Source organism: Sinohyriopsis cumingii, chromosome 6 (assembly GCF_028554795.1).
Source record: "Sinohyriopsis cumingii isolate HCF-2022 chromosome 6, ASM2855479v2, whole genome shotgun sequence".
Taxonomy (NCBI): Eukaryota; Metazoa; Mollusca; class Bivalvia; order Unionida; family Unionidae; genus Sinohyriopsis; species Sinohyriopsis cumingii.
In genome coordinates, this window is record NC_142966.1 from 35,119,902 (window position 1) to 35,147,730 (window position 27,829).

Consider the following 27,829-nt stretch of genomic DNA (forward strand, 5'->3'; position numbering starts at 1 on the left):
ACAAGAATTAAATTTTTGAAGTCCTAATAATGAAATGTTCTAACGAATACAAGTTAGTGCCCTGACGAAATATATAAGATAGAAGGTGATGACCTATACTGTATCATTTGTGGTATTGTAAGGTCTACAGTTCTGTCTTATTCACAATCAATAATACGGTGTTTGAGTTAATGAAATGCCTTTATCCAAAAAGTCTGTATGAGCACTGATATAATTCCAGGAAAAAGAATTATCCTTTAGAATCCAAATGATTTGAAAATAATATTGCATAACTCCGACTGACACAACAGACACCTTCCAGTGTAAAGAAAAGACCCGCCTGACAATATGTATATAAACATTGATTATTTGTTAGCTCGAAACGCAAAACAAATTACCGGGTTAAGTTTCCAGAACCTTCGAGAAATATTTTCATATAAAAGCACGTAGTCCGACTATGACCTTGAAAAATATCAATCAATTTGCTCTAAGAATAGGATAAAAATAAAAGGTTGTTTACTTCTCCCACTGATTTCTGAATTAAGGTAGGGAACTAGGTCAGCTTTAGGTGTTTACAACTGAGGAGTCATGGGCAAACTATTTTCTGGAAAATATCAAATTTCTAGTAAGCAAAATTACATTATTTTGACATATAATGAAATTAAAAATAAGCAGATTTTAACACTTACAAACAATTTAGTTGAATAAAAAATAAATTAAATCAAATATGCATAACAAGATCACTGACATATCACCTCTCTATGCGTGGTTTCGAGTCTAAATCTCAGCTAAGGGGGGATGGGAGAAGGATTTCAAGTAGCTTCCTGTGCGTCGATCGTTCTCCAGACGTTATTGCCAGCTGTTATTTACACCAAATATGGCCGCCATATATAGCCTATCTTCTACTGACAAATGTCGTCAAATGCATAACAACAGTAACAGTTAATAATACAATGAATAATTCGTGTAGTACACGAAACATATTTTATTGCAATTACAGTGATATACTAATATTATCACATGTGCGTGTTCATGAACTGACTTCGTTACACACTGAATTATTGTTCCTTAAGACTGACAGCTATATATTATTAGTATTATATATATATTATGAATAGTTACACTAAATTACACAATGTTGAACACTTCTCGCTGTTTAATGCGTGCAAGAAATAACTGAATATAAATTGTTTGTTCAGATATAAAACGTGCAACGTGAAGCATACTATATTTTATCCTACAGAATGGTATTCATTTACGTCGGTATTTAGCTTGTAAAGACAGCAACTGAGTGCAAGTTTTAACAATCTTTCCATTCCTACACAGAAACTGAATTCAGTGAGCTATGATTGTATTTTCGTCTGCCAGAGGTGATCAAATTTCCGTTCAGTGAAGGAATAAATTTAATTGTGTCCCCTGGAATAACACTTTCATATAGAACTAGGACGTTTTCCTCAGGCTCTCTCATTCTAATTGAAACATACATCCCGCATGATAATTGCAATTATCATTTATTTATTTGTGTTATAATTTGACGCATGAATGCAGATTGCAGTGTAAAAGATATTCGTTTTATAAAGACACTACAGCATAATGTAATTGTACTAATCTGCGATAGCCGATCGTTTTGATTTGAAATTACGAAAGATTGCAGCTATGTTTTCAGAGTGAAATGATAGTTTATACAAAAGAAATTGTATAAAATGTTAAACCAAAATGATCTCGGTGCTATTCTAGTTAGAATTTATTCGTTTTGGAATTGCATCTTCTACTTTTAAATCCTGATATCCTTCAAGACAGACAGTAGTTTCAAACGAATGCAACGAGTATAAATTAAATTAATACTGGATTTGTTTTGGTTTCTCCACAAAGTGTACCTTGTTAAAGAAATATTTTAAGTTGCACAAAAATTGTGTATGACTTAATCCAGATGTACACTTTTTTGCCATCATGTCTTTATTGTGCTTTGAAGAGAAATGTGTCAGAATTCCAGGAACAATTTCAATGGAGCCTCTTTCTTGGTTATATTTTCCATGCAAAAACGCCATAAGAAATTAACATGTCTTTCATCTCATTGCTTCATTTGTACCAAGCTGTAGAAGACTTGCAAATCTTCAAAAGCCCTGGAGTGACAAAATGATGAAAAGAAAATCTTATCTACGTCCATTCTATCAACCATCAAAGAGAGAAAGGATGAATTCAAATTGGCGTTTTAGACAAGAAGGAATATTTGACTGGGAATCTCTAACATTGCAATAAATGTAAATATATTTTCGTCGTCATCGAAAAATTATTGCAAATAAGATACCATATCCTTACCTCAATTGTTCCACAAAACAAAATCGCTGAAACCAATTGCGGTATTGCTAAAACCTGGATGTTATCAAAGGTTATGACTAAACGATGGTTTGGCGTCTTTGTACGGATATCATTTGTTCCACTATTAAAGAAATAAAGTTGAATTTTCACTTCTGACGTAACTGTTGTTATCAATTTTATCATATCACATTGTTCCAAGAGCATCTTCACTATCAGATATATGACCAAGTTATGGAAAATATTGTGGTTTGGATATCTACCATTAAGAACCATGTTGAAATTTATAAGTTCTTGTGTGTCTTCTCCGTATCTTATGTTAACACTGTATGGATTGAAAAGTTTGCAGAAGAATAGACTAAAACATAGTCAGAAGTCCAGAATATGCATTGCATTAAATCAGACGTCAAAATAGAGATAAAATATGTACAGAAGTCCAGAATGGACAGTAAATAAAATCAGTCATCAAAATAGAGAGAAATCGTAGTCAGAAGTCCAGAACAGATATTGAATAAAATCGTACGTAAAAATATACAAAAATATAGTCAGAAGAGCCTGGCACTTGTTTTGCTTTACGGCCTTATAAAGATTGTGAAAAAGCATAACGTTGACAAGTGTTTTACCATCAGGGACAAAAAACAGTGATTGTGGGGTTTCCACAGACAAGCAAGGAAAATGTACTCTACAGGAAATACAAAAGATGAAAGATCTTACATAGTCAGCCAAATGTATCTCTACCAACATGAAGTAATCGTAGGCAAAAGACGTCGTAGGAAGGTATCAATTACAACCTCATGCATTGCAGTTTACTCACAAATGATCTTAATTTTCAACATATACAAAATTCAAAGTACCGATAATATGATTAAAGATTCCCGTTATCTCATCGTTACTCCATAAACTTTCCACCCGAATACTCCCAACTTTGGAACCGTGTCATGTACTGGGGTGTAAATTTGTAGCTCCTCGACACAAGCATTTAGATAATCACCCTACAGCTATAAATATACATATTTTTGTGTGAGTATCAGAATTCAAATAATCAACTTATTCTGTCCCAAGATTATATTATTATCCTCTAGCACTTAATCATATTGTTTGGACACGTAAGCTGTTGAGATCCACACGTTCCAATCTTATATACCCTTAAAACTCATGAAAAGACTAATCCATGTGTCATGACATGACAATTGTTACTATCCCCATCTAATAACATGTTCCTGACTTTGAATCGGGGTCCATCCGTACCCACAGAAGCAAAGTCTCTGGATTATAACTTGGAAACTTTTTAAATCTTTAAATAGAAACTTAATAAGCTTCAAAGTACACATTTACACACGCAACTAACAATGAACTCAAAGTCCCATCCTACCTCCCATACCTAATTCTTGGATCATACCGTGGCAGTATATAAACATATATACCCTAACTGGCAAGAAATAAACGTTATTATCCGTGTAACTGATCTTAACATCATCAAACTGAACACGACATTCAAGATGATATCTGTAATATCTATTGATTTATATCGCTTACTGCAAACTTTCACAAAACCTGAAGGTGTTTGTGCTGATGACCATGATCTTTATTTGCCTTCGTTAACTTACTTTGACCCTGGTCTTCAAGGATAGTGTTTTCGTGTTTTCGTTAGCCAATCACCAGGTATATGATACCAATTGAAAACATTTTAAAACGTGATAAAATGTCTTCCAGAGAAGATATACAAGAACAAAAGAAAACAAGATCAATCGCGTGTAGCTTTCTTTTTGAAGACATTTAAAGCAGCATTATCTAATTTAATTTCCCTCAAAGACTCCTTTGCACGATGAAATGAAACCCTTTAATAACCATTATTTTCATAATTGTTATTACAGTCCTTAATACATCAGCAAGAAAGCGACCATTGCACATTCTGTAAACATTTTATACATAATGTGCGTGTGATCATGCTGAATTTGTTTTCAAGGCAGTCGTCTTCATTTTCCGATTCATTTTGTGTTTAAACGTTTGAAATTAAAATTCATATTTTTTGGAAATTACGAAACAAGCGCTCCATATTTTACTAGATAATCATAATAGGAATGACAAAACCCAGAAAAAGGTATTTAATTCCATTTGATGTAATGAAATAATCACGCAACTTAGAAACACTGTGGATGTTATATGTTGGTATAAGACTACTAGTTACAATTTTACGGCGTTACTGACAGCAACTCACAATGTGTGGGAAATTTAAGTAGCTTTCTAAATTCATAATGCTTGATACGTTTCTCACCCATTTTCCAATTTTTCCCTGTAAAATATTTAGCTGTTATCTATGTTTTATTTACTACAACTATACTCAGTGTCTGACTTTATTCCTAATTTGCTGTAGAAAGATGCTATTGTTTTATTTGAATTCAATGCAACCTAATGTATATATTTTCATTAAAAATATGTTTTATTTAAATAGGCAACAATGCAACAAATAAGCAACAATTCATAGGGTGGTGACTTTTTCTAAATGAAGGTATTTGAAGATCATTCATCTGAAGATGAATGTTGTTTTGTGGATAATGAACATTCAGTCTCAAGCACTATAAGTCGTTCAGATGGTTAGGTCAAACCACCCCATTGTTGTTGAAGCCAAACAATCTTGTTAGAATTGTTTGAAAGAGATTTGATCCAATAAAAACACCATGAGCTAGACTATATTTAAAATGTATGCATGGGAAAAAGAAACTGAAAAGATAAGTAACAATATCACTAGGCAAAGTGTTAAAATAACTATTTTAAGAAACGGGTTTGATTAAGGTTCATACATATACATTATAAGATATGTCTGTAGTAAATATTTCTCTTCATATTGATAACACTCTGAACAGGGCTTTGACTGTGATGGGTGGTTAGGACTATTCCACCAGGAGTTTCGGACTATTCCATCTGGACGTTAGGACTATTCCATCAGGAGGTTAGGCTCAGGAGGTTAGGACTATTCCATCAGGAGGTAACATGATTCGCTCTATGACAAGATTAAACCTGGTATAATACATATAAACAATTATTTGTTTGAGATGGCCTCCAAAATATAGCATTACCATTGGTTGGAAATATTGGTTATGTGATAAGTTGAATGCTTAAGAGTGCTGGCCAAACTGTTTTTGTGTTGGCTGAAGATGTGATGCAATTTATGTTGGTATTAGCGAGTTTGTTTCTAGTAATTTTGTATCAGCTGTGTAAATGAAGCATCCAGCAGTATCGGGCCGTTCTCATACGTAAGGCATGTTTGTACGTGCAACACATATTATCTTCGGCATGCTTAGGGGTTAATAGTACCACCAGTACACAGGCAGAGTGCGATCTTCGATGATACGTTAAAAGTAAAACATAAAATCGAGTGAAAAAGAAAAGTATTAACATATTTGTTTATTTATTTTTAGGTCTGTATTGGTTTTTGACCTTTCTAAATTTCTTTTTTTGATCACACCTTGTCTTTGCTATATATAATTGTGCCAAGGCCGTGTGGAAGCACACCTGACAAAAGCACATCATTATGCATCGGCGGTGCAATCCGAACGTCCCGGTACCTAATTGTATTAGCATATCTAATATTAGGAATGTATTAAATTATTCTACATAATTATACTCACGTTGTCTCTTTATGCTCTCTAAAATGTCTTGTCGTAACGACACAGATTGCTTATGAGCCTATACAATTCCATTCTTTGCTACATCAGCATTAACTCTAAGGTTTTCCCTCAGGTCCCTACTTTTTGTTCGTTAAACGAGTCACTGCAATTAAGTAAATTACTTTGTATCCAAAGACACAACCCATTTCGTGTAACATAGCCTTACAGTTGTCATATTTCCTTTATGTCAGTGAAATATTTTTTATCGATGATCATTAGCTCAATTAGCCTTTTATCTTGGCCAGATATGCCAAACAGACCTTAAAACTTGCTCTGTTTCAAAGATGTGAACATAACGTGCAGAATACACAAATCTTGCTATTTTAATTTAGCTGAGCAATACCTTGATCTATCACATAATTGCAAATTTACAGAAATAAATATATGCTTATTTTGCACGCAGCAAGCAATGGTTCGAAAAAGTAATTACATTTTTAAAACTAGATTTCTAAAGTAAATCGGTCCAATCTAGTGTCCACATTTTAGCATATCACTTTGTAACTAATTCTGTCGGATTTATTGTAGCCGGGAAGTCCCGGCTTCGTTTAACACTAATTACTTAATCTGTTTTTTATATAGGAGTAGGAATGCTAAAATTGTTTCAGATAAATTCACTACTTCACATACATAATGGAATTGTTTGCTTCAAAAGCATGTTCTCAAAGCACACAAATATGCAGATTTAGTGAACTCTAATGATTTCCATTCTTAAAGTCTTCAAGTTTGTAAGGGATTGGATCCGCTAGAAATAATTAAATATTTCCTTGGATTAAGTCAGTAAATGCAGCGTCGAATCAGTTATCAAGATCTTCTCAACGTTTTGGTCCGTTGTCATGCAGTCGTGTAACTAGCCGTGTTTGAGGCCCGCAACGACTGTATCCAGGGATATCTTTTTCACCAGGATATTTACTCCATGTTATAACTTTGCTAGTACGGTAGCGATATCACCGACAGCGACGTTGTTTTTGCAAATGTTAATTTCTTTGCTCCACATTAGATACAACACTTTGCATTTAACATGGCACCATGAAAGAAAAATGACATTTCCGTCACTGACTTCTCAGCATCGACGAAAACGACACCACCCACACATGATAAGATGTTTTCAAACTCGGCTGGCTTGCTGTTCATTCGTCCGACTGGACCAGAAAAGCCCAGTTGTTGCTGAATCTATTCATGAGATTGTAAATGTAGCATTAGTTGTACGTGAGTGCATCTTCCAAAGTCTATTAACGGTGCCATTACCTACTCCGATATTTTACAGTAGCGCTTTCGTCGTGTAGTACGTCTTCGTCGTCCACCATGGAGTTCTCTTCTACAAGCGATGAAGCCCCTGCGATCGACGACTTTGACCAGGAATACAATAATGTTGCCGAGTACGATATGTGATAGTTGGGTGACAAGATAATGCCGAAAGATTGTTGCCGAGAGGCCGGCACAAAAACACAGACATGATTTATTTGACATAACGATATGCACATGTGTCATAGGTGATCGTGATAAATTGCAGCACGCTGATGATATTTCATGGGTTTCACCCGTATGACCTCACAAACATTCATTGGACCTGACATGTATGTATGTATCTATGCATGTATCTATGTACGCATGCTTAAACGCACGTACGTATGTATGTATGCATGTGCGTAATAATTGAATAAACTCTTAATAGCATAACCAAAATTCATTGATCTAAGCTCTATGACTATTTTACTGTCTGCATTGTACATTTTCGCCAGTATTTATGATAGTAAATATTTAAAATTTGTTTATGTTCCCTATTTTATTTCATCGTTTGGTAACTCTAGCAACTTTTTATTTGTGAAATGCTCCAATGGCTGTTTATTTTGAAGTAGTTCCAAGTATTCCCTTTACCCGAATACGAGTCTGTAGCATACAATAAGCACATTAAAAACGGTCGTGTGATGTTTAATTTATATGTTCTCAAAGATCGTATATCTCACTGATCAAGTGATTTTATTTGTGATATTTAATGTTTTTCTATTCTTCTGTGAGACGTAAAACAGACATGTTAAATGTCAATAAAAAAACACAATAAAATACTTCTTTATTCATAAAATTATAGCATTCTGGTTTAAATTGTCTAAACGTATTCCACCCAAACTATGAAGTTCAAATAAAAGCATTGCAGTTTTTCGATTAATATCAACTAATGGAAAACCGACATGGATAATATTTTATTACGTTTTCTTCGAAATAATCAATTGAAGTTACACTTAATCTAAACTTGTCAAGGTCGAGCATGAGTATTTAAGGGTGTGTGGTAGCTGCCAAGAAAGCTTCAAATAATGTAATGTCATTCAGAATTTTGATTACCTACGTCATATTTCACGCGCTCACGTGCGTCCTTGTTTGAAGATAAGTCTGCAAGGCCAGTTTCATTCCATCCAATGAAACAATTTCCAGCTATACCAGTAAGAAAAATACTACTGATGAACCTCTGTGACCTAGATTCGATTATGTCAACCTCGTCGATGAAGGGGATGGCGTGGGCTTACCCTATTCCATAAATGACACTTCCGTATCCTGAGCGCCATTATGTGTCATATGGACTCACATGTCACAATTAAGTTTCCTATATATTCTCTACATTTAGTTATCAGTACTGAACGTTCCTACGTGTGACAATCAATTCAAATCATATATTAATCTACAATACCTCCAAAGATGACCCCACTTTGAAGTTCTTGTTTTAGGTTACTGACATTTCTTTGAGAGGCTGGACTGTAAACAAAGCAACGTGCAATGGAAAAAAAAATATCACTTCCGGATCATCACCAAGGCCTTATTGTACACTGTGTACTGTCGCCGAAACGCACACAGGCAACCACGCCATAAGCTTATATTGTAAAGAATAAACAATTGCCTTTAAATTCATACCAAGAATGACAGAAAAATGTTCTAAAATTATACTGGGATTACATTCGTCGGTACTGAACCGGAACTAATAATTGTGATCTGATTCCATATAAACCAGAATCTTTATGAATGCTACACTATTATGCCCGTAAAAACATATGATAGAGTAAAGTGTTCCCATACGAAGGTACTCGACTCATGAATAATTCCTAGTAAAGAGGGCATCTCAAAACCTATAATGGAAAAAGGTATGTAACCGGTATTAAAAAAGAAAAAGCTCATTATAGGCCTGTTAGAGAAGGGTTGTTACGTCCCTTGACTTATTAAGTCCCCTAATTTACCCATGATACAACGCTCTTTCGGCGAGCAAATCTATATGCTGTGATGGTGGCCAACAAAGCATTGAATTAATGCTATCCAACAGTATATAATGTGTGTATATATCTTATTAATCACGTCTTCATTTGATATCAATTTATAAGGTTCTCATCAGTCTAAATTGATCTATGCTAATAAAAATATTAAAATGCGAAATAAATTTATTTTTTATTTTTTAATCAGTATCGCATGCGAATTTACTGATTTTCATATCCTTCAAACGTGCCTCTACCCATGCCGCTTTGCGATGGTACCACATATTTCGATGCTAATACAACAGATTTAAAGAAAAGATTTCAAAGTATACAACAGCATATAATATGTGTAGATATGCTATTAATTACTTCTTCATTTGTCTGTCCGTTCCCCTAATGCTTTCCTATATGAACGTTACCGATCTTCATATGCTTGCTACATGTGTCTACCCATGCCGTTTTGCACTGGTGCAGTGGTGCCACATATTTCGATGCTTATACTATAGATGTGAAGCATAGAGCCCAATTATACATATAATTTATTCTGCATGGACAATACTGCTAACTTTTGAGTTCGACCTTTCTTCAGTAATTTCAATTTTGTTCCGGAAATTTCCTTTGTTATGGTAAATCTAGGGACTTGATTTTGACAGAAAACAAAACATGAAATCTATGATGTCTGGTTTGTTTACTGATGTTAGTATATACAAGTATATAAGATGATTTATTCATTGACAATTGGCATTCATAATCTAATTCATAATCTAATTCAAACATGCATTTGATATTTTTGAAAAGCACATTCTTATAACATATCAGACAGAACTGATAATTTGCTTTGTTTCTAATGTGTCATCTCCTGACAAATCTAATTCATATTCCTCTTCATCTAAGCAAAATATATTTCACTAAAAACTGATTATTACATTATCTAAATGTGCCAAGATAACAACGAATATATTTAAATATGTGTATGAGGATTTATAATAATAATAATAATAATAATAATAATAATAACAATAGTAATAATGCTTTAAATAGGAGCATTTATGTGTTATGGGTTGAATTTTAATGATAATAATATAAATTCAGTGTGTGAAACACATAAACACGCTATCACACTTTTATCTAAATTGAAGCACTCAAGTTGACGCATTCGTAAGGGGGTATTGCTCACCGGAAATAGAGATTGTAAATTCGTGCATACGGTGTCTGTTTTCAATTCACTGAAGAGCTCTTCAAGGGAGTCTATTTTCAGGGGCGGTAACAACCCTTATCGAACAGGCCTATTCATACTAGGTTGTTTCCCGTTGATCATGACGCACACACACACACGCACACGCACGCACGCACATGCTGACATGCGTTGATATTTTTTGGATAAAAGTAACTGAAGAAATAGAATGACATTATCATTGGAAAAATATCGAAGCTTTTGAGGAACTATATTAGTGATTGACACACACAGACACACACACACGCACACACATGCGCCTGTTTTTTCATGCTTCATTGACTTCGTTAAAGTTTTGCTACAAGTTTATTGGTTGAGTGTTGTTTCTGTTCCACCTATTCCAGTTATGAAACTTGGTAATTGAATACATATCTGTAACTACTACACTCATACTATAAACAACGGTCACCGTGGTGTGAATGCTAGATTTTTTAAATGCCTAATCTACTCCAAAGCCATTCGGACCAGTGCAGTTGGAATTACAAATAAATGGTTGTATCATTTCTGTATTAATGAACTTATTGAGAGGTACCAACAACAAGTTATAACTGTGTTGTACATATTGTTGAGGGTAGGGATTAGACTTCTTCATACATGTTTGGCACCTGAGGCCTCACCTGTTAATAGAAAGAATTTTTCAAGGTAATTACTGATGTGTGAACTGCTGGCTACCAATGCATGGTTACTGTATCCTATAATTTTCACTCAGTAAAACCTGACTTACAGGAACAATGCTGATATTTGTTTTAGCCAGATTTTAAGATTGATGATTTAATTATAAAACCTTAAAGAAACAGCAGAAATCACAAGTTTTTAGATCTGTTAGTAAATTTTCACAATTTAACATTAATATAATGATTTACTTCTAGAACATTGCACTCACTGGTGATAAAAAAGAAATTATGTGGAAACTCCTTTTTAAAATTGCTAATTAAGTCGATTCATTCTGTTATGAACTATTCTTCTAGAAAATCCGAAATTTTAACAATTTTAAAATTAGTAAAATCAACGTTGTTCATAATCCTTTTACCGCATATGCTACACTGTATATATATATATATATATATATATATATATATATATATATTATATATATATATATATATATACGCTATGAGATAGTAATACAAAAATATTAAATGGAATACTCTATAATCTGGCTGTTGTTTAATCTGAGTTTCCTCTGACCCTTCCCCCCCATTATTTATCTTTGGATATTAAAGTTGGAGTGTAGGATCAGAATTGTTTGTGTTATGTATGGATGCTATTAGAATAAATAACAGAACAAAGTGAAAAACGTCGACATGTAGTCTAGTACATACGGTAGTTTTAAAAAAGTTTCTTTACTTATGCGAATCGAATAAAGAAATTATCAGCGAATATATAATAGGCTCGCTACCCCTGGACCATTTTGTAGTCCCGGCTAACATCCAAATTCGCAATAAGCGTGTAGAAGTTGTATTACTGATACCATCGTGTATTACGGTTACTGGGACAATTGACTACTCGTGATCCTAAACATTCCGTAAAGACTGAGAAAAGAGAAAGAATCGCACATTAAAGTAGATTAAGGCAATAGTTTGAAAGCGGGTCAGTATATGTTTCTAGTTAACGTGTCAGATTCATCAGATTCATGTAACAGATAAAGTAATTGTATAAGGTTATTGTGCAAATAGCTGCAACAACACCTACTGTATGGTAATTTTCTGCCATTGAGATTTTTTAAAAAGAACCATTGGGGTAGTGGGCACCCCCGAGACCAATATGTTATCATAGCTGAAAGGCGAAGGTGTGCCCACAAATAAAATGAACGTGGCGAAAAGTTGCAGAATGTTAATCTGGATTAGGTGGATTATTGCTGGTGCGTCCAGTTCCTTTTGTCGTTGATCTAATTAATGTAAAAGTTTAATTTTGTAGGAATAAGTGGATTTTAGTGCAGCTAAATATTTCGTATTGCTCCTTAAATCGCTTTTATTAACAGATTGAGACGCAGAAGAAATTTACCACTGATTAGTCAATCTGATCAATTCAAAATCATCTTGTGAAAGACTAATTGGGCCAAATTATCATGGCTTACATTACACCTGTTATAATAATATGATATTCTTCTTAAAATTTGGTGATCTTCAATAAATATTAAATAAAATGTATTTATAATACATCGCAGAGATTGCTTAAAGTTTGGTGCGGTACCGTTTTGACTTTATGCGTACGTTTTAACTTGGCGTTTCTGCTTGGTTCTTAATTTTGCGTTTAACATTTAATATCATACCTCCAAAGCAAGCCGCAAGAGCAAGGGGGAATCGTCTATTCAGCATTCTTTCCTTACATCCGCCTGTTGGCTGTCACCATATATCTTAATTCGGATCCCAGCCCAGTTTCCTAGTTGAATTCTGGGCAGTCCGTACCCTATCGCTGACTTTGTGAGGGTCACATATCCTGATTCAAATATTTATGAGCACTGAATTTCCCTATTTCTTAGTTTTGGTTTCGTTTTCGTGTACTAAGTGTCCTTTTTCTGAAAACTATCAGAAGGTGGCAGGCACATGGTAGAGAACGCGTTCTTTTATTATCTCAGTTTGGTTTTCACAACGCCATCAGGTCAGTCCAAGAACATACTATCAGTTTTCTTTTCATGGCTACAAACTTGTCACCTGAAGATGGTATCTATGGGTAACAACGTAGATCGTTGTTTGATAATGGTATAGGTCGTATGCTATATTGTATGTGTCTTTAGTTGTTTGTGTTTCAGAGTCCTGGATATGTTTATAAATTGGTGTCTGTTACACTTACTGCTCTTCGTATGGGCTGAATGAGTGCTTGCCCGATGAATTTTAGGATTACCGGATTTGTATGTAAGGATTGAGTGATTATGGGGTTATTGGCAAGGTGAATGCTTTCCCACATGTGTTGTTTTGTTTTGTCGGCTTCAGAAAGTGCGGGGTTGGGGTGGATGGGTAGCAATAACAAGGATTTTATTTTTGTGTTTCTTCTTTCTTGTTAATCTTTCTTCCGTTTCATTTTTATGTCAGTTCTTTCTTTCTCTTCTTTTCCCGATGTTTTGCTTTCTTCCGTCTTTAGTTTCTGTTCTTTCTTTTGTCTTCCTCTTTCTCCATTCTTTATTGTCTTTCCTGTTAATTCACTGTTGTTTTCTTCTTCGTTGTTACAGCCCCCTTGTTTTTGATCCTCTTCGTCATCCGTTCTCACCCTTTCCCCTAACCACTTTTTCCCTGTTGATTGCTTCTTTGGTTTGGGTTGATTACCGTATTGTTTTGAAAAATATTAAAAAAGTTATTAATATGTCCTGTTTTGTTGTTGGTCATGTTTTACTTTTTGGTGGTAATTTGCATTTTACTCCTATGTCTTACATTTACTTTTGAGATGTTTTGGTGACTTTGGCTAAAATTTTGGTGTTTTTATGTGTATGTGTGTGTGATATTTTTTATTCACTGCCAGTCGGGCGATCTTTTTAACATGCTAAACTTTGTCCTTTGTTTTTGTTTTAGTTTTATGTTCTGTTTCAGTTTTACCCTTGAACTTCAATGTCGTATAACTGTTGGACAAGAACTTTACGTTCACTGCCCTTTGTTCGGTCTCTTCGGCAAGGTGAACTTGGTTTTTGTTGTTGTAAGTTGTGATTTTGTTTTATTTGCCAGTCACAATTGGCCATGCCTTCTTTACATTTACCCTTTTAACCAGTGTACTGATAATTGAGTATATTTTGGTCAAACACTTTAATCCGGCTTCCCTCGTGACAGTCTCTTCTACAATGTGAACTTGGTTTTGTTGTTTTGGTTTATTTGCAAGCTTACATCAGCCATTCATACTTTCCATTAACACTTTTAACCAGTGTGCTTCTAGCTGGGTATAATTTGGTCACATGCTTTATTTTTCGCTGCTCTTATGACGATGTCTTTGACAAGACAAACGTGGTTTTATTGTTTTAGGTTGTGTTTTAGTTTTATTTGCCAGTTTGCATTCGAAATTGTTACTTTACATTTGCCGTTTTAACCACGGTGTTTATAATTGTACCATTTTAAAAATCGCGTGTAGCGCGTCCTATGCTGAATTGTTCCCCTTTATTATTACATATGACACAATTCACATCAAGATATCAAATAAATTAAAAGGTTTTCATTTTATTTTCATTCATAAATATATCGATTTTTAAATACAGAAAGACAATACTATTTAATATTTTTAAGATAAAAAGGAATATCATTTAAATATTCAGTCACAACTGGGAAATGAGATGTGGTTAATTGAGATCTTGGCATGTAGGAGATGATATGGGTCCAACGAAATTCAACGTTAAGGAGATGACATTGATTAAACGGAAATAGATCATGAAGGAGATGATATGGGCAATCAGGAACTTAACAAGAGGCAATTTATATGAGCGAACGTTTGTTTATGTCAAAATATTTCTGGTCAAAAATGCTATCCATCGCCCGCTATTTCGTAAGACTGTAAATCTTTGACAAGAAGTGCTATCTTTTGTGACAGTTCAATCTTGGACTGAAACATGAATGAATACATTCTGTCATGTTGAGAAATTCAACATATTGGAAGAGAAATTGGTACACTATTTAAACAAAATTCGGAACGAAGATGAAAGCTAACACCATTCCAGCAAGAAACCAGAAGTCAAGGGTAGATTACGGAGGCTTTAGTGTCACCTCATACACTTAGTGAACCTATAGCACAAGTGCATCAAATAATTTTGAATACGACACGAGTGATTCTGAACCAATCAATACTCTATGCCTCTACCACAAGACCAACAGAGTCAATATCAACCAAGAAATAAAGTCCTTTAGTAGATCTAGAAGATTATTTTCACATTCAAGGGACTCAAAAGGTGACTTCCAGAAAACGTCGGAAGACGGCTAATTTATGTATTTTTAGTTCTACAAATGGGAACTGTTTTGGACAAAGCATGCTTAATAACAGCTAAACAATAGTATTTATTTTGCGATTCAATTTTATATAACTATGGTTATTTTTCTTCGAGAGAAGAAATAGTGATGGAAAGCAACTCCTTTCTTTGTTCTTGTATTAGTTATGGTACTTTGATATATTTACAAGCTTGCAAGGCTTCAACTGAATTGTGAATTATGGACCCAGATGGCATTAATGTCTGAAAAGGACAGACAGTGGATGATCAGTTGTCTTGTGGTGGGTTTGGTGTAGGAGACGAGGTGTGTGCGTAAGGGATAATGAAGTATCAGCTTATATCCGCCATTTACGCTGCCATATTCATGACTGTCTCATCGTGTGCATCATGTTTCATTCAAATATTTTTTATGTGTATCAATATGTTTAAATGCCTTTTATTAAATTTGTTGGTTTTTATATCATGGTTTAATCCCCTATGTCCATATATACCCGTGTCTAATATCAAAAGTTGTGAATGGCATAATTAAAGCAAGTTATAGTAAAAGACATATGCATGCCTTTTTAATTAATTATGTATTCATAGCATGCATATAAACTACTGTTGAGAAATAATAATAATAATAATAATAATAATAATAAATTTATACATTAATTAATTAATTAGAAAAGGACGTACATTATGCTTATTAAGGATATTAAATAGACCTTACACCAAACTTACCATTGTACATAAAACATATCTGGGCCAGTGGTAAAATTGATGAGGTGAATTCCCTGTAGTTTGAGGTGCAAGTTATTGATAGTTTCACCAAGCAGGTGTTTTAATCAACAAATTGAACGTTGCTAGTGGTACTAAGGAACGAAACGGCCTATCGTAAACTTTTGCCAGGTATTACCTAGACCAAGCTGAAATTTCGTGTCCGTACTTTCCTTGGATAAAGTTTTTTTTAGCACTATCATTTTTTTACGTACATAACTGATTAAAGTAAGCTTTGAAATTGAACAATACCAGCCTCACATTTGTATGTTTTCACTTTATTACATTTCAGTAGCGTATCACCAGTACTTCACACCATGAAAATATACAACTCAAACACCGAACACATGGAACTATTTTTCCTACTCTACCCTATGTCAGTCAAATAATGATTTTAAGCCTCGTTTCGTCTGTAGCTCTACACCATACTTACCATCATAGCAACAACAAGCCGTCTACAATTAATGGAACAGTTCCTTCTCAATAATTCCATTGTTCAATTTACAAGTTCTTATCAGAAATACTTCACGTGCAGACACACAATCAATCCACACAATTAGATTTTAATAGAGACTACTTGGCTCAATGGACACTTGTTCGGTTCTGGCCTGACCTTACTACGAAATTAAACCATGTCATCATGAAATCTCACCAACACTGCACTCTATGACGTTTGCCCTAGCAACTGGCTTATTATTCGGGCTAATGACTATTTTCCCAACACTGACTTCCCCTAATCAAACAAAGTCATCATGAAAATGTAATAAATTCTTCAAATGTAGGTGTATATGCAAATGGCGCATTCCCCAAATTTATTACACTATTAAAATTTCTACATCATCCCATGACAGAACTCATGGAAATTGTTGGTGATAGTTTTATTGTGGGAGTACACACATAGTGACCAAAATATCCCTGGTTTCATTCGTTGTATCTTGTTTGGGTTTTGCTTGCATTTTGGTACCCTTGCCAATGGACAGCTTAAAATAAGTCTTTGAAAGACATTATCTTACTCCTTAGAAATATGGTTTCCCTTCATTTCGTTGATGGCGGGTTATCTATCACAAACAGTTTTCTTTCATTCGACTCAGATTAAATTACACTTTGAAATCAAACAACTAAACACCGCTATTAAAGTTATGTCTATAAATTTAAATCAAACAATGCTGTCATGATCGTGCCTCATAATCATGTCTGGAGAACAAAATACACAACGCTAATGCAATCATGTCTCTAAATCTAAATACACAGCGCTATTACAAGCATGTCTCTAAATCTAAATACATAATGTCATTACCATCATGTCTCTAAATCTAAATAACACAATGCTTTTATTTGCAAGAGAGCACAAGCGCTACTACCGGGCTGAAAACGTCTTTCTTTTTATTTCTGTCATATCTTACTTTCAATTTTTGAATTGATTAGACTCAATATTAGTTCCTGTTGCTTCGCAGGCCTTCGACATCTTGTATATGAAATCGTAAGTATAGTCAAGACGATTCATACTGGAATCTTGATTTGAAAGAGTCCGCCGACAGTTATGTCTGAAAACTAGTTCAACAAGAATAAAATCTGATAATGATTGAACTGTTTCCTTAACAGCGAAAATCATCATCCCAACTTTTTTTCGGTATTGAAGCATTCTCACTCTCGTTATTCTAACCATGGAGACAAAAGACAATCACTTGTTGTCGAACAGGAACAAGATCCTGAAATCTTTTGTTCCTTTCAGACGGTTATGGGCGAAACTGAAGCCGCACAATTATAAGTTTGTTATTTTGCCAAAAATGAAGTTCTAATGAGAAACTGGAGATCATCTAAGATACCAGTTGGTTACGACTGGTCTGTGAGCCATCATATTGTTGTTCTAATGTGATATGGACATGTCGTTATTAGCCTAATCCATAAAATTCACATGGCTCGTCATTTAGGAGTCGCTAAGATTTGTCATACGATCCTGAATCATTTCTATCGGCAGAAAATTAATACATGATGTTTCTCAATAACTTAAAATAGTAGGAATACCTAATACAAATATACGGAAGGTTTATCTGCAACCTATAGTTGTATTTGACGAACCATGTAGCATATTCATGACAGACGTATCTGCACCTCGTCTAAGACTGTCGGCAAACCAATACTTGTTGACCATAACGTCTGGGCCAATAATATGTCCAGAGGCATATTCTTTGAGAAATACTAAAACTAAAACCATATAAAAACTGATAAATTATTTTCCTCTTTATGACTTCCAAGATCTGTCCAGTCTTTCCGAGTGTCAATTTATATTTGAGATCTTCCAACAAAACAAGCGTCAGTATAAATTCGTTGATTATCACCCTGAAAGATAAGGGACTTTGGAAAGATTTCATAAAACATTGAATAATATAATTCACACATATTGTTTTGACGCACTAAAGGATTGGGACAAGTGTTTATTTACTCGTGTCTTTTGTTAGGGAATCAGTAGAAAAATCTTTTGGTTTAAGCTCATGTGAACTAGTTGTTAAAATAATGCCCGTGGACCATTGAAATTGATTAAATTAGAAACGTCTTTAAAGCGAAGACACAGAAATTAATCTTCTTGACTCTGACTCGGATTTCAAATATGTTTTCAGGGACTTGTATAGTATTAAGAACTAATCTTTACCCTACTCAGTCAAAAATGAAATTAAGGTATGAAGGAACTATAAAGGAAAGAAGTTTTCTGCCTGGTGAAATAGATCTGGCTCTCTTGTCCAAACGTCTAAGTCATTTTCTGCATAAGTATTATGGTCATTATACATTTATTTTTAAAGTAAGTGACTTTAATTATGTCATAAAATAATTTCTCGCTTCCATTATGCCACAGACTTCTAAACTAATTATCATTCTTGAAAGTCTTGTTTCGTTTCATTTGGAGGTACAATACGCAGTAAGCTTTTATCTTTGAATGAAGGATGAAACAAATTCATCCTATGCTGTGCAAGGGGAGAACCAAACTGAAAAACATTGTTCAAAAATGTTGACCGTAACACTTTGTGTATTCAATCCCCTATATACATATGCTAGCATTGGTTTTGCAAAGTGTATCATCAAAGATTTGTAAGTGTGATATAATACCTCATTTCATACAAAACTGTGTTCAAACATTAGTTATTGGCATCAGTAGACATGTGATTAGCAGATCCTTTGTTTGTAGCCAATTTTATCATTCATTATCAGTCTCTGTGAATATGAATTACTATGGAAGTTTGTTGAAGTTTTGATTGTGGCAAATCAATTATTGGTGCATTGTATGTATTAGAAATATCAAGTTCATATGATGGTAGCTGTAGCTGTCGCTGATATTACCTTAATTAAAATGTCTACTGACGTAAAGTGTGTATCCCAATTAGAATATATTTACAACAGCATGCATCGAATGGAATTGAGAATGAAACAAAATAATTATCTCCAATTACGATTATCAACCCCTGTCGTTATGTTCCAAATGTGCCTACGTGCTTGCCGTCTTCAATGTACGTGATTATAGTGAACTTTTCATTGACCTTTAAACTTAATATCCTCATAATGGTCAAATGTAAAGTATATAAAGACATAACCCAATCGTTCTCACAATACAAGAGAGGGTGTTTGGCTTGCAAAATCGTATAAACAGATAATAGTGTGCGTTAAGGTAAGATTAATGTTTTGTATATGAAAACAGATATTATTTCCTTTGTTTATAAGTGTAAAGATTTGTGAAGGGTAATCTCATTTGTGTGAAATAAACCTTTGCACAAATATGATAAGATGCATGAATTTTAAAATATTATACGTATGGATTACTTTAATTTCATGGACGAAATAATAAATCAATAACTTTTTAAATTTCAAAAGAATAATAAATATTGTTAATTCCTCAATTAAGTCTCGTATTCAAACGACACCGGAAAACCCCATTAGTTTTTATTGTTAAAATGTATCGCTAATATTACGTTGGTTGGTTACTTACTAAGACTTGCAGCGATAGATTGTGGTAATATTGAGGGGCCAAATATGTTGTTTGTATAAAGAAAATGTATTTTGGATACCTGCAAATAACTTCAGCACATTATGGTTTTCTTTACATTCTTCATGATCAAATCTTTCATTGTTTTCTCAAGGCTTATTAATAATGAAGATGTCTATAATGTTCCTACAGTCACTGCTGGTACTACTGGTCGCCATTCCAGCCTCCTATGCTTGCACATGCCAGATGCAAACATTGGACTTTTACTGGTGTGCAAATTCAACAGGTTGGTCATTTTTTTGGATGCAATTTCGCGTGATTTATAGTTTTCACACCAGTTTGAAGACAAAATGAATGAGAATGCCTTTAAAGATCAAGTGGTTGTGGTGGTAGTGATGACTATGGTGGTAAAAAAATTAATAGTGGTTCTACTGCTGCTGCTACATACAACTGATCTACCGCTGCTGTTACTGCTACTAGTACATGAACAACCGTCATGTACCCACCACCACTGCTGGTACTGGTACAAGTACATGAAGAACCGTCATATACCCACCACCGCTGCGGCTATTATTACCTTTGGTAGGATGAATGTTATCGCACAAACATAAAGAACATCCGGTTCATAAAAAATGGGATTTTCCCTAGTCTCAGCAATGCCAAAGTATAAATCTGGCTGTTCGTCGGTCTCCATCCGTGAAGAATGGCGTTTTGCAAATCAGTCTAACTTCCTTTCAGACAAATGAACACGGAGATAGAACTCCAGCTCTATCATTCATGTTTCTTTGTTTCTGTGCACAACCGTTGCAAAATATTTCTTCGTACCATGATGATAATCGGTAGAGAAATCGTTTTATTCCACTGTTCAACATTGACATAACTTGTTATTTAACCTTACAGTGATAAACATTGTTATCTCAACCACTGTTCAACATTGACATTAACTTGTTATTTAACCTTATAGGTATAAACATTGCTATCTCAACCACTGCTCAACATTGACATAACTTGTTATTAAACCTTATAGGGATAAACATTGTTATCCCAAAGAGTAAAATACTTAAAAATATTGAAACAACATTCGATCATTACACACGTTGAAAGTTCTGAGATGGTAGAAAGGTGAAGAACCTAAGAACCAAAAATGTAACAATTAGGTTTTATTTACTTACTTAAAGGCACGTCGTTATTTTCGTCATGCTATTTTTATTTTTTAAAGATTGACCATTTTGAAAACATAGTTGTTGAACTGATAGAAGACAATAAGTCACTTTAGAGAAAAATTCCTCTTTTGTGTAGATATTTTCTTCTTCAGTGATGTCGCGAAAGTAATTGTTATGCATGTTCTGGTTCAAATGGTATCAAAACAGTTAAGTAGACCCAAGTATTATCAAGTGGTTATTAAAGATAGATAACTCTTCTTGTTTTCCAAATGAAAGTTTCTATACAAAATGTTACAGTGAATTTGTTATGGGCAAAATATAACTATATACATATATATTTCATAAAATAGAGAATTCAGGAAGGCAAATTTAGAACTTCTCAAACGGTGTTTGATTACACTGGACAACAAATTTTTACAAAAGTCATGTTACTGAAATAAAATTAGTCAATTCTTATCAATTTTTATGTGCTGAACACGAATATGACAGTCAAATTGCAAAATTGGCTCTAGTTTTTTTGTAATCTGCAAGAAATTAATGTTTACATAACGAAATGCATTCCAATAGTAAAAGGTCAACTGTAATAGCCTACCTATAAAAAATCAAGTCATTGACTACATCTTAGATTTCTTCGCCTGTCTCTTGTACAGCTGTTCGGGAGCATCTCTGAGGAGTGTCCAGCAGTAGTCAGCCAGCATTGTAGTGGACCATTTTCCCTGGTATCTTTGTTCCATTGTTGCGATATCTTGATGAAAACGTTCGCCGTGTTCATCACTAACAATACCACAGTTGCTAGGAAAGAAATCCAAATGGGAATGAAGGAAGTGAATCTTTAGAGACATATTGCAGCCAAGTTTCTTATACTTCATCAACATGTCTTCTACTAGTTCCTTATAGTTTTCTGCCCTAACATTTCCGAGGAAGTTTGTAGAAACTAGGCGAAAAGCATTCCATGCTTGTTTCGCGTCACCTTCCAGCAAGTTGTTGAACCGGTCATCTTTGAAAAGCTCTCGAATCTGAGGACCCACAAAAACTCCCTCTTTAATCTTTGCTTCGCTGAGTCGAGGGAATTTTTCATGCAGGTATCGGAATGCTGGCAAAGTCCGGTCAATGGCTTTCACGAAGTTCTTCATCAAACCTAGTTTGATGTGAAGGGGTGGTAGCAAGATTTTCTGAGCCTCAACCAGAGCTGGGTGTTGGATATTCTTCTCTCCAATGGCTACATTCTGCCTGTGAGTCCATTCCTTCCTCATGTAGTGCATTTCCCTTGCTCGGCTATCCCACTCGCATAAGAAACACATGTATTTTGTATATCCTTGCTGCAGTCCCATTAAAAGGGCAACTACCTTCAAATCACCACAGAGGTGCCAGCTGTACTTGTTATACTCAATGGAATTCAGTAGCTGCCTTAAGTTATCGTATGTCTCTTTCATGTGGACAGCATACGCTACTGGAATAGATGGAAGAATGTTTCCATTGTGCAAAAGCACAGCCTTGAGACTCAGTTTCGAAGAGTCCACAAATAGTCTCCATTCTTGTGGGTCATGAGTGATTTTTAAAGCATTCATGAGGCCCTCAATATCGGAACAGAATATCAGATTACTTTCCTTTCTGAAGAAAGGCTCCAATTGCTGGTGGCGCTTTCGATATGCAGTAATTGTGACATCTTCTTCTAGAAGATTCCATTGTTGGAGTCTTGATCCTAGCAATTCTGCCTTGTTCTTTGATAAGTCCAAATCATGAATCAGGTCATTTAGTTCTTCCTGTGTTATTCTGTGTGGGGTTGATGATGCACCACAGTGAAAATCTGGATCACTGCATGCTGATGGACCAGGAGAAGAACAGGTCGACTCACCTTTGTCTTCGTCAGATGAATCAAGAGAATATTCTGCTGGAGGTTCTGGAATAGGAAGTCCCTCACCATGTGGAACTGGTCTCAATGCAGACGGAATGTTTGGGTAGACTATTCTCGACTTCTTTCGCTTCGTTATTCCGCCGGAAAGAGGAGGAACCAAGCAGAAGTAACAGTCATTTAGGTGGTTGCTTGGCTCTCTCCACACCATTGGGACTGCAAACGGCATTGATGACCTTTTGCAATTCAACCACTGTGAAAGCTGTGTTGTACATGTAGCACAGCATATATGCGGAGCCCAAGGCTTGTCTTGGTCACCAACCTTGCATCCGAAGTAAAGATGATATGCCTTCTTCACTTGAGAATTGATACTTTTCTTCTGGTTGGCAAATGTCACTTCCCCACAAATATAGCAAAAATTGTCCGCGGTATTAACACACTTTCGAGGCATTACTGTTCTTTATTGTACGTAAATGGATAAAATAATAAGTTTTATGTAACAGTAGCTTGAACTGTCTCGCACAACGTCTAAAATATTTTAAATGCTGAACCTATCTGATTGGGCTTTATATAGTACACTGCTTACGTCAGCTTCAGCAGCCGCCTGGAATTAGTATAATAGGCCTACACATGTATAGTACACTGCTGACGTCAACTTACTTCAGCAGCCGCATGGCATTAGTATTGCATTGCATCAGAAAATGATGCAATCAACTGTGGATGATGTGAGCATGATGGTATTATGCAATGTTACATCATTATTCCGGATGTTGCTGCAGTCCTACTGGAGAAATTTACACAGTGAAACATAGAAAATGAGGTATATGAATATCTTCAAAACGAGAGCCAATACAAATTTTTCACGGTTATATTCGTGTTCGGCACACCAAAATACTACAGATTAGGGCCTTTTCAAGTCAGTAATGATTTCACTGTTGACCAGTGAAACAATTTGCCGAATTCTGTTTCTGTACAACTGTGACCAAGGGACGTGTTCTCAGTGAGGCACATATAGACGCCTCAGGAAAACCAACTGCTGACCAAAGTGTGAGGTCAAAAAAAGATACCCGGTGAAGGAGGACCAAGTATACAAGGTGAGTAAGTTTTATATTATATTGAATTGATTCCATCAGTTCAACACCATTTTTCAATCTCAGTATGTAACAGTATTTTCCGAAAACAAGGACTGTGAATGTTTAATGAAAATATAATTCATTATTTTAACATCCATTTGATGATTGTGTGATGGCGATCAATACAAAAATGTTTAACATAACCTTGTGTTCAGGTATCATTTGAGTGGACTATTTTACTTCAAAAACATCATTAGAATTACTAAGTACCCATTGGCATTTTGGATTATAGCGTATTCATTCAAGTACTGTCTGTATTATATCAATGTAATACATAAAAACTGCTGGCATATAATAATAATAATAATAATAATAATAACTTTGGATAGCACCTAATCTTTAGAAGGTCTGAGTGCTTTACAACATTAGACAACACCTATAACATAAAATCATTTATAATGATATGATTACAAATAAAAAACACTATGAAATTAGAAAACATGAAATACATGCTGAAAATATATAAGGTAGGAAACATTATTAAGTCTGTAAGTTTGTTCTTGCAGTCGAAATAAGTGGGTTTTAAGAGCAATGTTGAATGGGATCACTGTGTCTTTGTGTCTAAGTTCAGTGGGCAATTCATTCCACGTTGCTGGGCCCTGGTATGCAAAATAACGCTGTCCATATGACTTTGTTTTCATAGTCGGAATAATGAGTATACGATTTGTCAGAAGAGGAGCGCCAGCTCATCCAAGAATGTTGGCACGTACGCACATTCACTGATAGAACTAATTCCTAAACGTCTATGCGTTTTTGAAATGTGATTAAAAAAAGTTAGGATTATTCAGGTTATTCAGGTGGCTAAGATGCTTTTCAAATGGCTACTGATCTCTAATTCTTAAGGTTCATTCTATGTCTCTAATTAAAACAGGAGACGTGCAATAGAATAGAAGTTATATGCAATGAGTTTCACCTAGTTTAAGTAATTTAACTATTCAAATCATGTGTCTGAACGCATACTTTATGATGTAATAGTAAAGATCAAAACGTTCATTTTCAGGAAAACAGATATAAATTTGGTTGAGCTTTTTCATTTACCTTTATCTCTTCAGGGCGGGCCTACTGCAATAAGTAAGGTGAACTCCAATTTTTTCCAATTGCATGTTTCAACAGATGATTACACATGTGCCGTTAATTTCACCCAACAAACAGATTACCTTCTTGGTAAGATATATATATATATATATATATATATATATATATATATATATATATATATATATATATATATATATAATAATAATAATAATAATAATGTCATCATTTTTCCTCAATAACGAATAATGGCCATATGAAGAAATTAACATCAGGTGGCCATGTTAAAATGTATTTAATAATAATAATAATAATAATAGTAATAATAATAATAACAATAATAATAATAATAAGAAGAAGAAGAAGAAGAGGAAGAAAAAGAAGAAGAATTTGTTAGATTTGTACTCTCTCTCTCGTGCCTATTTTCCTATCTACTTTGTTCGTCATGATATATTCCACTGTAGCTGTTGTAACCCATATTAATAGCATACTTCTAATAAATCTTAATTTTTGCTGTAAACCATGAAGATATTTATAACAATAATGCATAATAAATAATTTAGCAAAACAAGTTAGTAAAACAGACATAAATGAACAGAATATCATGACCATAATTAATACAGAATTTGCTATACTAACTATACCTACATCTGCTGTTTCGAATGTATTTAATTGGTGTCGATGGTGAATGTATTTAACTGTGTGGATGGTTAATGTATTTAATTGGTGTGGATGATGAATTATTGCGAAACGTTTGCTGAATAATAATGTTTGTTTTTTTGTTAAAGACATCACATAATAAGTCGAAAGTCAAATATAAATAACTTACTGAAGCAGAGATTTTATATGTTCTTATGTCACTTGTTTAGACTCGAATGAACAGTAACACTAAAAAGAGTGAAAATAACAAGCTTTTCAAAACACAATACTTTATTTCCCTGGATAAATTCTGTATAAAAGAAAAAATATGAACTTACGGTGTTATACAATCAAATCCAAAAATGATCCAAAAATAATCCGAGTATAAAATTTTAGTAGTCCTAATAACAAAATGTTCTACTGATTTCACGTTCGAATCCCGACGAAGAATCAAAGATGGAAGACGATGACGTATGCTACGCAGTCTACAGCTCATTGTAGAAATAATAATCATCACTCCGGTTTCTGATAGCTGAATAATTTTTTATAAAAAATTGTCCTTGTACGACAATAATATATGAGCACACGTAATTTCCAGAGAAAACAAAATTAATCCATTTGAATCCAAGTAATCTGAAATAACTCCAAAGCAAGTAATTTGAAATAACTCCAAACAGCACAACATACAACAAACAATTTAACAACCCAACTTATATTGCGATTAATTCTCCAAAACGTGAGTTATATGGGCATTCTAAAACGTAAACAAGGGTCACGTGATCGTTTTCTGGAAGTTTAGGAAGCAAAAGCTTGTTACAGATCACATATACCCAGTGTGACCCTGCCGAAAACCAATCATTTTTACACAAAGAAATAAAAATTTAAACAAATTGTTTATATCTTAAAGGCAGGGTCCCGTCATGACCTGGGAAACAACCAATCATTTTAAAATAAAATAGAAATTGTTTACGAAGGTTGCTATAAATTTTGAAACATGGTCATGATTTAGATCAAAACCTGGTGTTTATAAACTAACAGTCAAGGTCAAACTATTTTCTAAAAAAAGTGTCATCTCTAGTGAATTTACATTAAATTATCATGTAATGAAGTATATATATATATATATATATATATATATATATATATATATATATATATATATATATATATATATATATATATATATATATATACACAGAGAGAGAGAGACTAATGTAAACGTACACGTAAAAACACATCATCAGGCTAAGGGCACCATTAACTAAATAGCAATAGATAGATAGATAGATAGATAGATAGATAGATGGATGGATGGATGGAGGGAGGGAGGGAGGGAGGGATGGAGGGAGCGAGAGAGAGAGAGAGAGAGAGAGAGAGAGAGAGAGAGAGAGAGAGAATGAATATTATATTAAGCTATATCGTTTTCAGGAAGTGTTAATAAGAAAGGTCAATTTCTAACCAGTGGGTGTTATCCGAGTAGACCATGGGCAACCGTAACTACGGATCAAAATATAATGTCACTTCTAAACGGACAACGTAGTGCTAATTGTTCAAGCATAAATTAAACGCCTTTTGTCAAGATCTTTTAGTGGTGTCCAAGTATACTTATCAAAAATGAATAAACAAATTTACGAATGTGATCTAATAGATGGCTTATTCACTCTTTTCCGCTCTTTCCTTTATTATCTCACTCTCTCTCCTTTCCCCGCTCAATATATATATGTCTCTGTGCGTGTGTGTGTGTGTGCTTAACCCACATCTGATTATAGAAATTCAGACGTACATAAACATTTCTAAGGGAAGGCTAGTAATAAATCAAGCACCCCACCTTTAAGCTGGTGCAGATTTATTGATAGCTCCAGCAGCAAATGGGTTGGAGAGCCAGAACAAAAGTGTAACAATATTTGGGATTTGCAAACGATTTCTATCCCACCATCAAAATCACATT

The 27,829-nt window shown here is 34.3% G+C and overlaps 1 protein-coding gene across 1 annotated transcript in view; it reads left to right on the plus strand.

The window, feature by feature from the left end:
• The window catches only part of LOC149796709 (uncharacterized), a 108,403-nt gene extending 80,957 nt beyond the window's left edge, over positions 1-27,446 (plus strand). Inside the window, exon 4 of the mRNA XM_089960635.1 lies at positions 27,310-27,446. Coding sequence (XP_089816761.1) covers positions 27,310-27,446 — 137 coding nt within the window. The remainder of the gene's footprint in view (positions 1-27,309) is intronic.
• The last annotated feature ends 383 nt before the right edge of the window (positions 27,447-27,829 follow it).